The sequence below is a fragment of the Protopterus annectens genome, chromosome 12.part0, assembly GCF_019279795.1.
Source record: "Protopterus annectens isolate FY-2018-M chromosome 12.part0, PAN1.0, whole genome shotgun sequence".
Classification (NCBI taxonomy): domain Eukaryota; kingdom Metazoa; phylum Chordata; order Ceratodontiformes; family Protopteridae; genus Protopterus; species Protopterus annectens.
This window is the reverse complement of record NC_056746.1, coordinates 560892841-560905519: the sequence shown is the minus strand read 5'-3', so window position 1 is coordinate 560905519 and position 12679 is coordinate 560892841. Positions and strand designations below refer to the sequence as shown.

General features: G+C 39.3%; 1 protein-coding gene across 1 annotated transcript in view; it reads right to left on the bottom strand.

The window, feature by feature from the left end:
* TMEM130 (transmembrane protein 130) overlaps positions 1-12679 on the bottom strand; it is a 528437-nt gene that overhangs the window by 430077 nt on the left and 85681 nt on the right. The window contains exon 2 of the mRNA XM_044089698.1: positions 554-865. Coding sequence (XP_043945633.1) covers positions 554-865 — 312 coding nt within the window. The remainder of the gene's footprint in view (positions 1-553; positions 866-12679) is intronic.

Below are 12679 nucleotides of genomic sequence, written 5' to 3'. Positions count from 1 at the left end.
AAGTGGTCATTTTATTTTAATAAAGCTGCAACAGTGGAATATGGACATTTTGTTTATGGAGTGTTGGCAGCAATGCACCTATAAACTTAGTTGTTACAAGTGGCCACACTTCATGAAACACACTGACAAGATTACACAGTTCTTTGATTTCCGGTAGTGTCACTGAAGACACATCAAGCAATGTGTTCATAACATCAAGACAAGATACTTCAAGAAACTGAGTTTGTTGTTTCAAAGTGGGCACTAGAGAAAACCACTAGGTGGTTGTAAACACAATGTGTATAACTGTTAATTTTCCACACAAATAAAACCTCATGCAGACCACCCCCCCTTATATAAACATGTGTGCAAACACACACACACACACACACACACACACACACACACACACACACACACACACACACACACACAGACACATAAACACACACACACACACACACACACACACACACACACACACACACACACACACAAAATGAACACACACACACACACACACACACACACACACAAACAGCACCAAAGACATTCCTTTTCTTGTATAGCTTACCTGTAAACTGAAGCACAGTGGCATTCTGTGCAATGCTCGGACATCTCCAACAGTCCGTATGATGTACTGACACTGTGACTGTGTAATTTCCTGGAATATCACTTTGCACTGAGATCCATGAGTGGAATTCATCTTCTGATTTTTCAACCAAATTCAAAATGCTGTAAGTCCAATGAAACTGATACAAGTTTGGATTTGCTGTAAAAGTCCCAGTACCATTGTTTATAACCAATCTGGCTTTTACAGCTCCCAGAGCTCCTGTAGTGATGGGGGCATCATTGTCTACCTCCAGGTTATATCTGACTGCACCATCTGTAAAGGGGAGAAAGAAAAAACATAAATAAATAAAAGAAGCAACCAGTATTCAGACAATTAGAAGATTAGTAAGGATGTGGAGGCTACTAGCCAACTGCCTGGCAATGAGCAGCTGGACAAAGCAGCCTTTCTCACTGCGTCTTCTCAGAGAAAGAGTACACAAACTGGGCAACAGCAGATAAGGCAACACTGTATAACACTGATAAAACACTGTATTACAGCACTAAGTCCCACATGTCTGTTAAAGGCATTGATCCCAAAGTACTTCAAACCCTGACAAGAGATCACATGGCTCATCACCCAGTAACCCCATTAACACCATTCATAGGTACCTGACATTAATTTCTTTAACGTGGAAACACAAGTACACTTTTGCTGCTCTACCCTACCATTGCCTATGGCAAACATACTTCAGCTTACCTATAATAGTGTATGTGTCTAATTATTTCTTCTTAATGTGACAGAAACTGACTTCTCTAATTGTGGTGTTTAACTTTTTTATAAAACTTCAAATACCTAATTTACATTAAGGAAATGGGTAGAGTAACATTAATTAAAAGAATGCCTGTGTGTGTGTGTGTGTGTGTGTGTGTGTGTGTGTGTGTGTGTGTGTGTGTGTGTGTGTGTGTGTGTGTGTGTGTGTGTGTGTGTGTGCATGTGAGACAGTTTTGTGTGTGCATGTGTATAGGTATGTTAATTCTGGCATTAAAACTTCATGGGGATGCTGTCTAAGAGCAGTTCTTAGAATCAGGGGTGTGAGAGTCACTACACATCACAGACTGCTTTATGAAAGGCACACTAGTTAGCATACTCACCTCTAATTCCAAGAGAATTTGAAAAGTTATAGGTTCAGTGTGCACAGCACAGGTGTAGTAGATCACGGTGGGGGCGCACACCAGGAACTGGGATTCATATTATAGTACTGGTGTAGTAGCACATCATGGTGGGGGCGCACACCAGAGACTTGGATTCATATTACAGTACTGGTGTAGTAGCACATCATGGTGGGGGTGCACACCAGGGACTTGGATTCATATTACAGTACGGTGTAGTAGCACATCATGGTGGGGGCACACACCAGGAACTTGGATTCACATTACAGTACTGGTGTAGTAGCACATCATGGTGGGGGCGTGCACCAGGGGCTTTGATTCATATTACAGTACTGGTGTAGTAGCGCATAATGGTGGGGGTGCACACCAGGAACTTGGATTCATATTACAGTACGGTTGTAGTGGCACATCATGGTGGGGGCACACACCAGGAACTTGGATTCATGTTACAGTACTGGTGTAGTGGCACACCATAGTTGGGGGCGCACACCAGAGCTTTAATTCATATTACAGTACTGGTGTAGTGGCACTTCATGGTGGAGGTGCACACCAGGAACCTGGATTCATATTACAGTACTGTTGTAGTAGCACATCATGGCGGGGGTGCACACCAGGGACTTTGATTCATATTACAGTACTGATGTAGTAGCACATCATGGTGGGGGCGCACAACAGGGACTTGGATTTATATTACAGTACTGGTGTAGTAACATCATGGTGGGAGTGCACACCAGGAACTTGGATTAACATTACAGTACTAGTGTAGTGGCACATCATGGTGGGAGGCGCACACCGAGAACTTGGATTCATATTACAGTACTGGTGTAGTGGCACATCATGGTTGGGGTCACACCAGGAACTTGGATTCATATTACAGTACTGGTGTAGTAGCACATCATGGTGGGGACGCACACCAGGAACTTGAATTCATACTACAGTACTGATGTAGTAGCACATCATGGTGGGGGCGCACACCATGGACTTGGATTCATATTACAGTACTGGTGTAGTAGCACATCATGGTGGGGGTGCACACCAGGAACTTGGATTCATATTACAGTATTGATGTAATAGCACATCATGGTGGGGGGGTACACCAGTAACTTGAATTCATGTTACAGTACTGGTGTAGGAGCACATCATGGTGGGGGCGGACACCAGGAACTTGGATTCATATTACAGTACTGGTGTAGTAGCATATCATAGTGGGGGCACACACCAGGAATTTGGATTCACATTACAGTACCGGTGTAGTGGCCCATCATGGTGGGGGGTGCACACCGGGAACTTGGATTTATATTACATTACTGGTGTAGTAGCACAACATGGTGTAGGTGAACACCACAGACTTAGATTCATATTATAGTACTGGTGTAGTACCACATCATAGTGGGGGTGCACAACAGCAACTTGGATTCATATTACAGTACTGGTGCAGTAGCACTTCATGGTGGAGACGCACACCAGGGACTTGGACTCATATTACAGTACTCATGTAGTAGCGCATCACGGTGGGGGCGCACACCAGGAACTTGGAAACATATTACAGTACAGGTGTAGTAGCGCATCATGGAGGGGGTGGACACCAGGAACTTGGATTCATATTACAGTACCGGTGTAGCAGCACATCATGGTGGGGGCGCATACCAGGGACTTGGACTCATATTACAGTACTCACGTAGTAGCACATCATAGTGGGGGCACACACCAGGAACCTGGAAACATATTACAGTACAGGTGTAGTAGCACATCATGGAAGGGGTGGACACCAGGAACTTGGAAACATATTACAGTACTAGTGTAGTAGAACATCATGGTGGAGGTGCACACCAGGGACTTGGGTTCATATTACAGTACTCATGTAGTAGCACATCATGGTGGGGGGACACCAGGAACTTGGAAACATATTACATTACAGGTGTAGTGGCACATCATGGAGGAGGCGGACACCAGGAACTTGGATTCATATTACAGTACTGGTGTAGTAGCACATCACAGTATGTGTGCACACCAAGGACTTTGATTCATATTACAGTACTGATGTAGTCACAAATCATGGTGGGGGCGCACACCAGGAACTTGGATTCATATTACAGTACTGGTGTAGTAGCACATCGTGGTAGGGGTGCACACCAGGGACTTTTATTCATATTACAGCACTGGTATAGTAGCACATCACAGTGGGGGCGCACACCAGGAACATGGATTCATATTACAGTACTGATGTAGTAGCATATCACAGTGGGGGTGCACACCGGGAACTTGGACTCATATTACAGTACTGATGTAGTAGTACATCATGGTGGGGGCGCACACCAGGAACTTGGATTCACATTACAGTACTGATGTAGTAGCACATCATGATGGGGGGGCACACACCAATGACTTTGATTCATATTACAGTATTGGTGTAGTAGCACATCATGGTGGGGGTGCACCCCAGGAACGTGGATTCATATTACATTACTGATGTAGTAGCACATCATGGTGGGGGAGCACAAACTTGGATTCATATTAAAGTACTGATGTAGTAGCACATCATGGTGGAGGTGCACAACAGGAACTTGGATTCATATTACAGTACTGATGTAGTAGTACATCATGGAGGGGGTGCACACCAGGAACTTGAATTCATATTACAGTACTGATGTTGTAGCACATCATGTTGGGGGTGCACACCATGGATTTGGATTCATATTACAGTACTGGTGTAGTAGCACATCATGGTTGGGGTGCACACCAGGAACTTGGATTCATATTACAGTATTGATGTAATAGCACATCATGGTGGGGGGCACACCAGTTACTTGGATTCATGTTACAGTACTGATGTAGGAGCACATCATGGTGGGGGTGGACACCAGGAACTTGGATTCATATTACAGTACTGGTGTAGTAGCACATCATGGTGGGGGCGCACACCAGGAACCTGGATTCATATTACAGTAGTGTTGTAGTAGCATATCATAGTGGGGGCACACACCAGGAACTTGTATTCACATTACAATACTGGTGTAGTGGCCCATCATGGTGGGGGGCGCACACCGGGAACTTGGATTTATATTACAGTACTGGTGTAGTAGCACAACATGGAGTGGGTGGACACCAGAGACTTAGATTCATATTACAGTACTGTTGTAGTAGCATATCATAGTGGGGGCACACACCAGGAACTTGGATTCACATTACAGTACTAGTGTAGTGGCACATCATGGTGGGGACGGACACCAGGAACTTGGATTCATATTACAGTACTAGTGTAGTGGCACATCATGGTGGGGGCGGACACCAGGGACTTGGATTCATATTACAGTACTGATGTAGTAGCACATCATGGTGGGGAGGGTATTGCTCTACTCCAGAGGAGATTTTCTTCAAATGAGATGTTAAACTGAGGTCTCATCTGCATTTTCAGGATTTCATGGCAGAGCAAAGGGTGCTTTTTTTTCTTTTCTGGAACAATTTACAAAATTCATTTCAGCAAACAGTATGTCATTAATTTTCCAAACAGCTCAGTTTCAGAGGAATATATAATTACTATTTATCCCTTACAGCAACAAAAAGTCACTCTTTTTCACTGCTTGTGCACTTCATGTAACTTTACATTTTTCACAATTTCATTCTGATAAATCACATTACATATTACATCCACTGATGAATTTAGGTTGGCTCAGGGTCACACCCTTTTTTTGCTTACTTTGATCCATGGAACTAACCCTCAAAAATATACATAATAATGATGATGATAATAATAATAATGATGATAATAATAATAATAATAATAATAATAATAATAATAATAATAATAATAATAAATAATAATAATAATAATAATAATAATAGATAATAATAATAATAATAATAATAATAATAATAATAATAATGTGGAAAATCTACCACTAAAGCACTTTTCTCAGCCATGTAGCACTTTTGTCAGTACATTTACCAATTTTCAGCCAAGATTAACTGACTTACAGAAACTTTTTTTGTTGTTATATAACATCACCAGCCACACTGGGAAACATGATTAGAGAATGTACCTCAGGAAGAAACTGCGTGGGGAGATTGAAAGGAGGTCATCAGCAGTTGCATTAGTCAGAGAGAGAGAGACAGAGAGGAAAAGGCAAACAAAAAAAATCACAAACCTACACTATTTTAGTATAATTAGCTGTGTGTCATAGCAATGCCATCTCCAGCATGTTCTGATATAGGCAGCCCCCAATCCGTAGTCCAGCTGATGTAGCAGCTAATGACAGACTCTCATGTAAAATAAAGCACAACTTAAGTCCCGCAGACTAGTTTTAATACTGAACAATAATGAGCAGGAGGCAGCTTGAAACTAAAAATGTATATTTGGACAGTGCTTCCATGCTGGGCATAAACTCTTTCATTCAAGCCAAAATGCTGTAGCTTGTTGGGGGAGTAGTGTATACTGTTTGAGAGCTACAAGTTGAATATATATCACTGCGACTGGCAGAGTATGTGTTGTGTGACAACACTGTGCAGTTATGTGATCTGGCTGTCCTAAGACAGTATATACGTCTATGAACAAACTGCAAGTTGAAATTTACTTCTGAGACCATTATGTCTTTCACTTTCTTCAAAATCACACATCAGAAATGTATACAGAAAGTGGTTATCTTGTTTTGGTGTGGGTAGGCTGCACAGAAAAGCAAAGCTCAATTACACAAGTCATACAAATAATCATTGACATAGCTAGTTTGGGGAGGGGGGCATGTATATGTGTACATGGGCAAGAGGCTGAAATAAACTGTTAAGATCATTGTTCCTGATATTTCTCTGTGAACAGAAAGTGGATATTCATTTGGTGTAGGTGTGAGGAGGCATGTTATACATGAAATCACAGGATCATTACATGCTCACTGTTGAATAAGAATGATATGGCTTGTTGGGGTCAGTGTTAACAGCAACAACCTGAAATATCTTACTGTAGCCATTATGTTTTGGTTTTCCTCTCATTATCAGACATATACAGGGTGTGAGTATCATTTTTGGGGGGCAGGTGATGAAAAGGCAATTACAGGATCACTTTTTAATGATTACTGATATTTTTAAGGGTACAGTATCGGTCAAACAGGAATGTACTAATTATTTGCAATTATTCACATGCAAAGGTACTATATCCTCTCAGAAGAAGCACATTCATTTAGGAAACTATGTGTGGTGTACCAAAGTATCTTATGAGAAATTTATTTTTTTTCTAATTATGAACTGTCTTTTGGAAACTAACATATGGTCGTTTATATAGTAAATCCAGTATTCCAGAGGGCTTTTTTTTGTAACAGTTTGACAGTATGTGTCTTTCAACCTAGGGACTACTTGACCTCTTTACAAAAGGCTGACTAAAATTAATGTCCAAATATATATGTACCAAGTTTGACGTCAGAAGTAAAAATCCTCCATATCTCATCCCACCTTATCCCACCCCAAAAAAGCATATGCTTTTTCTCAGTTGCACCATGCTGTGGCTGCAATGTCATGCTTTCAACTGGCAGAATCAGTGCAGTCAAATTCAAAGCAAGCTACACTGGAAGATCACATGAACAGAACTACAGTCTTGTATGTGTTTTGTAGTTTAATACCCATTTGTTATTACTTAAAAGTTTTGTAAATAAATCTCAAAGGGGGGGGGGCAGAGATATATCATTTTAAAGACAGTGCTCAGTGGCTTTAGTTCACATGCCTTTATTGACACAGTCCAACATTTTAAATTATACTTGGTTTTCATTGTGGATACTGATGTGATCTTCTGATCAGTACAATGACTATAGTAATGGCCTTAAAAATGTCTTTATTAAGATGACAATACATTACATACAAAAGATCCAAGTTATATCTCTAGAATACAGAACTTTTGTTTTTTTTAATCACTGAACGTATGCACTACCCTCTATCATTGTTTAGACTTTCAAGAAAAAAGTCATATTTCCTATCAATTTTATGTTACAGCAAAAAAAAAAAAAACATATTTTACATGCTCTGAAAGGCACTGCCATATTTATTTATCTGTTTTGTTTACCAGAAAAGTCCGACTGGGTAATACCCTTTTACAGTGTATGACCAGGGAGAAAGGCTCCATTTTCTTATACTACATTATACTAAGTTCCAGTTAAACACAGAGTAGTTACACTTCTATTTACATTTACACACAAACAGTAGTTGCATTTATACATTATAAGATTTTACAGAGGTGGAAGTTACTAAAGAGAAAGCCCATGGCAACTTAGTGGATTGTAAAGGCAGAGGTTATGTATAAAAATTGTTTTGTCATTTCAGTGAGAGGCTGAGAGTATTCTGTTTAAGGAGAGTATTTGGAGAGTATCGTACAGTGAACACAAAGTTTTAACCTTGTGATGAGCATGTGTAGGACTAGGACTGATTAAGATGTTGTTTAAGCAGTGGTTTAAAACTACTGAGCTTGTCAGAGTTTTATTTGTGTGGGAATACTATTCCAGACTTTAGCAATGTATTGAAAGCAGAGTGAGTCTCCTACAATGTTATTTCACTTATCTGAATTTGTTAAAAGAGCGGAGGTTCCTTGCTGGACAGTAGGGCAGTATAAGTTTTGTAGTCCACAGCATTTTTCTGGATGATGAATCAGTTTGTGTGCTGTAATTACTTGTGAATATGTTATGGAGAGGTGTAATTCAAGCCAGATTAATTGCTTTAAGCTATGGCAATGTGGTGGGTCCTATGAGGAAGATTTGTGGCAAATTTAGCTATTTTACTGTAGCAGGAGGCAAGTTTCTTTCTCTGAGTATTGTTTTAGTTTGTTATGACAGGAGCAGCACATAAGAGAGTCGGCAATAAGAAGATGTTGGCTAGAGTTTTTCCTGCAGTATCTGTAAGGAATCCATTGATCCTTTGTGTCTTGCATACAGAGAGACACAAAGTCATAAAATATCAAGATTTGCAGGCAAAAACAAAAGCAATGTAGAAGAAAGATACCCAGACAGTTCCAGTACTAACAGGAGCAACGGGTCTTATAAAAAATAATCTACAATAGTATTTTTTAGATATCTTACCAATACATGTAACTCCATACGAATTGCAGAGGGAGTCAATAGCCCTTCTGGCTAATATCAAAGACTGAAACAATACTAATTTCATGAACTTTAATCATACTTTGACTTAGGAATGGGATCCATTTCAGTCATGGTACTAGAAACCCAAAAGAAGAAATGAAAAAAGGAAGGAGTCTAGTTTCTGGTGTGTAGATTTAATGGTGTGCTGTATATGCTGGTCATATTTGAGAATGTTATCTACTATAACACCTAGGCATTTACTGTGGGTTACACTTTCAATGACAGTATTATTTGCTGACTTTATGGTAAAAGATTGCTTTTGATTTTGGCAAATTTTTGAAGTAAAAAGCATTAACTTAGTTTTCTTGGGGTTGAGTAGTAGGTTTGATTCTTTGAGTCAGGTTTCTATAAAGGAGAAAGATTTTTGGGCAATGTCTTCGAGCTTATTTATTGTTGAGGTCACACATATTAATGTTAAGCCACCTGCATACTGCACTAAACTAGCATGGTGAGTGAAGGTGGTGAGGTCATTAATAAATATATTAAATAGGACAGGACCCAGCATAGAGCCCTGAGGGGCACTTGTAGTAACTGTTTGAATACAACATTCTGGTGTCTACTTTTGCTAAAGTCTATTAGACTGTACAAAACAAAATGAAAGTGGGATTATTAACAGGTAGTCCTGAACCTTCCATTAGCATATCTTGAAGTAGTAAATAGATATTGTCACTTAAAGTCAGGGTGGCATTCAGGCCATAACAGTCTTTGTAAATTGACAAGTGACATTTATAAAGCCTTCTTCAGATCAAAGGGTGTGGGGGGGGGGGGGATGTCACGATTCAAAATGACAAGTCCTGAAATAATGAAAAAAAGAACAAAAATACAGAAGTATTGTGTTTACATCTAGGGATGTCACTCAGCTCTCATTAGGATAATCATTGAATATAATGTCCCCTTTGGCATGTATCTGTCCAGACACATGCAACAACTGGAACACCCACAGAGATGAATTACTAAAAGAATACAAGGCCTAAGCAACATGTCCTACATGGACAGACTCAAAGCCCTGTCACTATACTCTGTATCATACAGACTGCCAAGAAGTAACCTATATCTGACATACAAGGCATCCTCTGACCCATTACTGATGGATGTATTGCACATCAGCAAGCCAAATGACATCAGAAATTATCAGTCTAGGGATCTAAACCTCTTCTGCAACTTCAACAGAATGGTTTGGAAGGACAGTTATATCTCACAGAGGATACAGCCACTGTGGAACAGACTCCCCATCCACATTAAACAAAGTTCATCCTTGTCAACATCAAAGCGCAACTTGGATCTATGGATGAGGAACAGAACATTTACCCTAAGACTGCCCCCCTGTATTACTAATGGACACAGCCTGCTCCCAAATGCTTTATCCCATGCATGGGTCCCCTCAAATCATCTATGCTGTAACCCCAGTCATTCTTATTATGGGTAATATATATAATTATTGACCATGGGATGGGTAAAACCAATGTATAACCAAATGGAATAGGTTATTTTGAGCACAAAAAGGAAAACTGGCTAGGTTTAAAATGGCCCGCAAGGGCAGCTAACTTACTAGTTACCTATAAATCTATGAACCTAAGTGCAAATATCAAACATCACTCTTCTCCTTTAAACTTGATTTTGAAGGGGGCAAACCACAATGAGGAAAGCAAGTCCCAAACACACCCCATACTTATACATACCATCTCCAAGACTGCCATATTTCAGAGAAACGGGAATATTCCAAGACAGGGCAATCTCAGACTTGGTATATGTAAGTTTGGATTTTCAATTATTCAGACTCTACATTTTGGGACTCACAGTAGTCCTGATATTTCAAATGGTTACTGAAAACAAATAAGTAGCTTTCAATAAAAAAAAAAAAAACTATCAAAAACAAAATGGTACTTGCCTATTATCGCAACCAGATTTTTGCGGTAATGCTGGTTGCTTCTGTTTAGGTCAGGTAGTAGCTTTGCAGTGTTATGAAGGTTAGAGACATGTGTTCTGTAATGTTTTTGTACTTTTAGGAAGGTTTATCATTGAAACGGCTCAAAAAATAAGATTCAAAAACAGGTTTCCCCTTTTACTGCCAGCATCTGCTGTCAGTTAAGCGAGTCCCATTCTACTGCAAACGTGTTCCTTCCACATGCTGTAGTCGGTGAAGTAGGAAATCTCTGTTTTCAAACCTGTATTATTTATCAGCCGTTTCAATGATGAAGGTACCCAAGTCCACCAAACCTGTTTCTAACCTTCATAATACTGTCATACATCCAAAAAAACAAAAAAAAAAACAAAAAGGTAACGCTGAAGAAGTAGTACTCCTTCACCAAAAGGAACTGTAGTACAAAGTAATCCATTCCACAGATCGTACGCTAACTCCTGCAGTCCTTTCAGCCCAACACACGTACACGCACGCAACCACTGCGATTTCTGAATTGAATGCTTGAAGTCTTTAAAGGATGATACCCACACACCTCAAAATTATAAGTCTTAGTTTTTTAAAACCCCACCGATATCCCCAGCAGACTTTCTGCCAGTCTACCCTTCCATATCACACTTCAGTGAGGCCATTTCAGTAAAAGTGAAGAAAGTAAAAGATGTCGCAAAATCTGGTTGCGATAATACGCAAGTACCAACAAAACATATAATGAAAGTCTGATTTCAGACTTAAATTGAAGAAGTATTTCTGTACAAAAATTATATTTTCATTCACTGTGTGTGTTTTGAAGAAAAAAAAAAGGACGTTAAGATTTATTTTCTTTAAAATTCAGCATGTAACCGTTCCTTTACCTTTGAAGGATGGAATCAAGTACAAAGGTATTTTGCAGGTAATTATGCAAGGAACATTCCTTAGTTTACATTTAGAGAAACTGTTATAGAATATTAATGTAGATTTTGATTTAAATTCCTCTGTGAAATACTATAATGGCTACACTTGTTTGCTGTTTTGGTTTCAATTAACTGTATATGCACAGATTACTCACTTATAAAAATTATTTATTTGCTATGGTAGTTGATGTGGTCACATTATCTTCAGCTGGCTTACATGTTAAGTTACCATAATGTATATGCAAGCTATGCCACTATGGAAAGGGAGCATGACTTGACATGAGTGACCAAACATCTCTCCCGCACATACTTTAAAACAACTGGTATCATCTGTAAATTTGCACTGTGCTTTACAGGAGTTACCTATTTGTACTGCTACAACCACATCACAGTTATATGCAAATAAATGGCTATTGTTGTCTTTTCACAACTACTGTCATAGCAGCCTCAGGCGGTCTTCTTTCTACAGTATTCTCTCCCCCCAGTTCTTCCCCCACACCCATTTGTTTACTTTCCAGAACACCCTCACTGTCTACTCTCCAGGCAGCATCCTTCCCTTCTGCATATTTCTGGATCAGCCACTGATATCTCCACACCTTCCCAACCACACTTTCATTTATTAACCACCATTTTGTGCTGGTGTAAATTCATCACCCCCTAATTAATATAATCTATCTGCATCTATATGCCATATTCTATTTATTAAAGCTACTTAGCTCTGTAATGCTTAACTTTGTCAGAATGTCCACAATTTTTTTACTTTTTCACATTCTAAAACCAAATGGTGCCAAGTTTCTACAACATTCTCATGACTATTTGCTAAATATTTTCTCTCTTCCGCTACCTTAGTGTTTATCAGTTTCTTCACAGAATGTTTTTAATGACTCGTCTACAACATAAATCTCATGTCTTATAAGCTTTATTCTATCTTCCTTTCAACACTGTTCCTTTTTTTCCTTTTCTGCAAAATGTCATTCTTCCATAACTTTATTAATCTTTTTCTTATTCTCTGACAAACCCTTATACCATATTTCTGAATATTACACTTCTTAATAATATTTCTT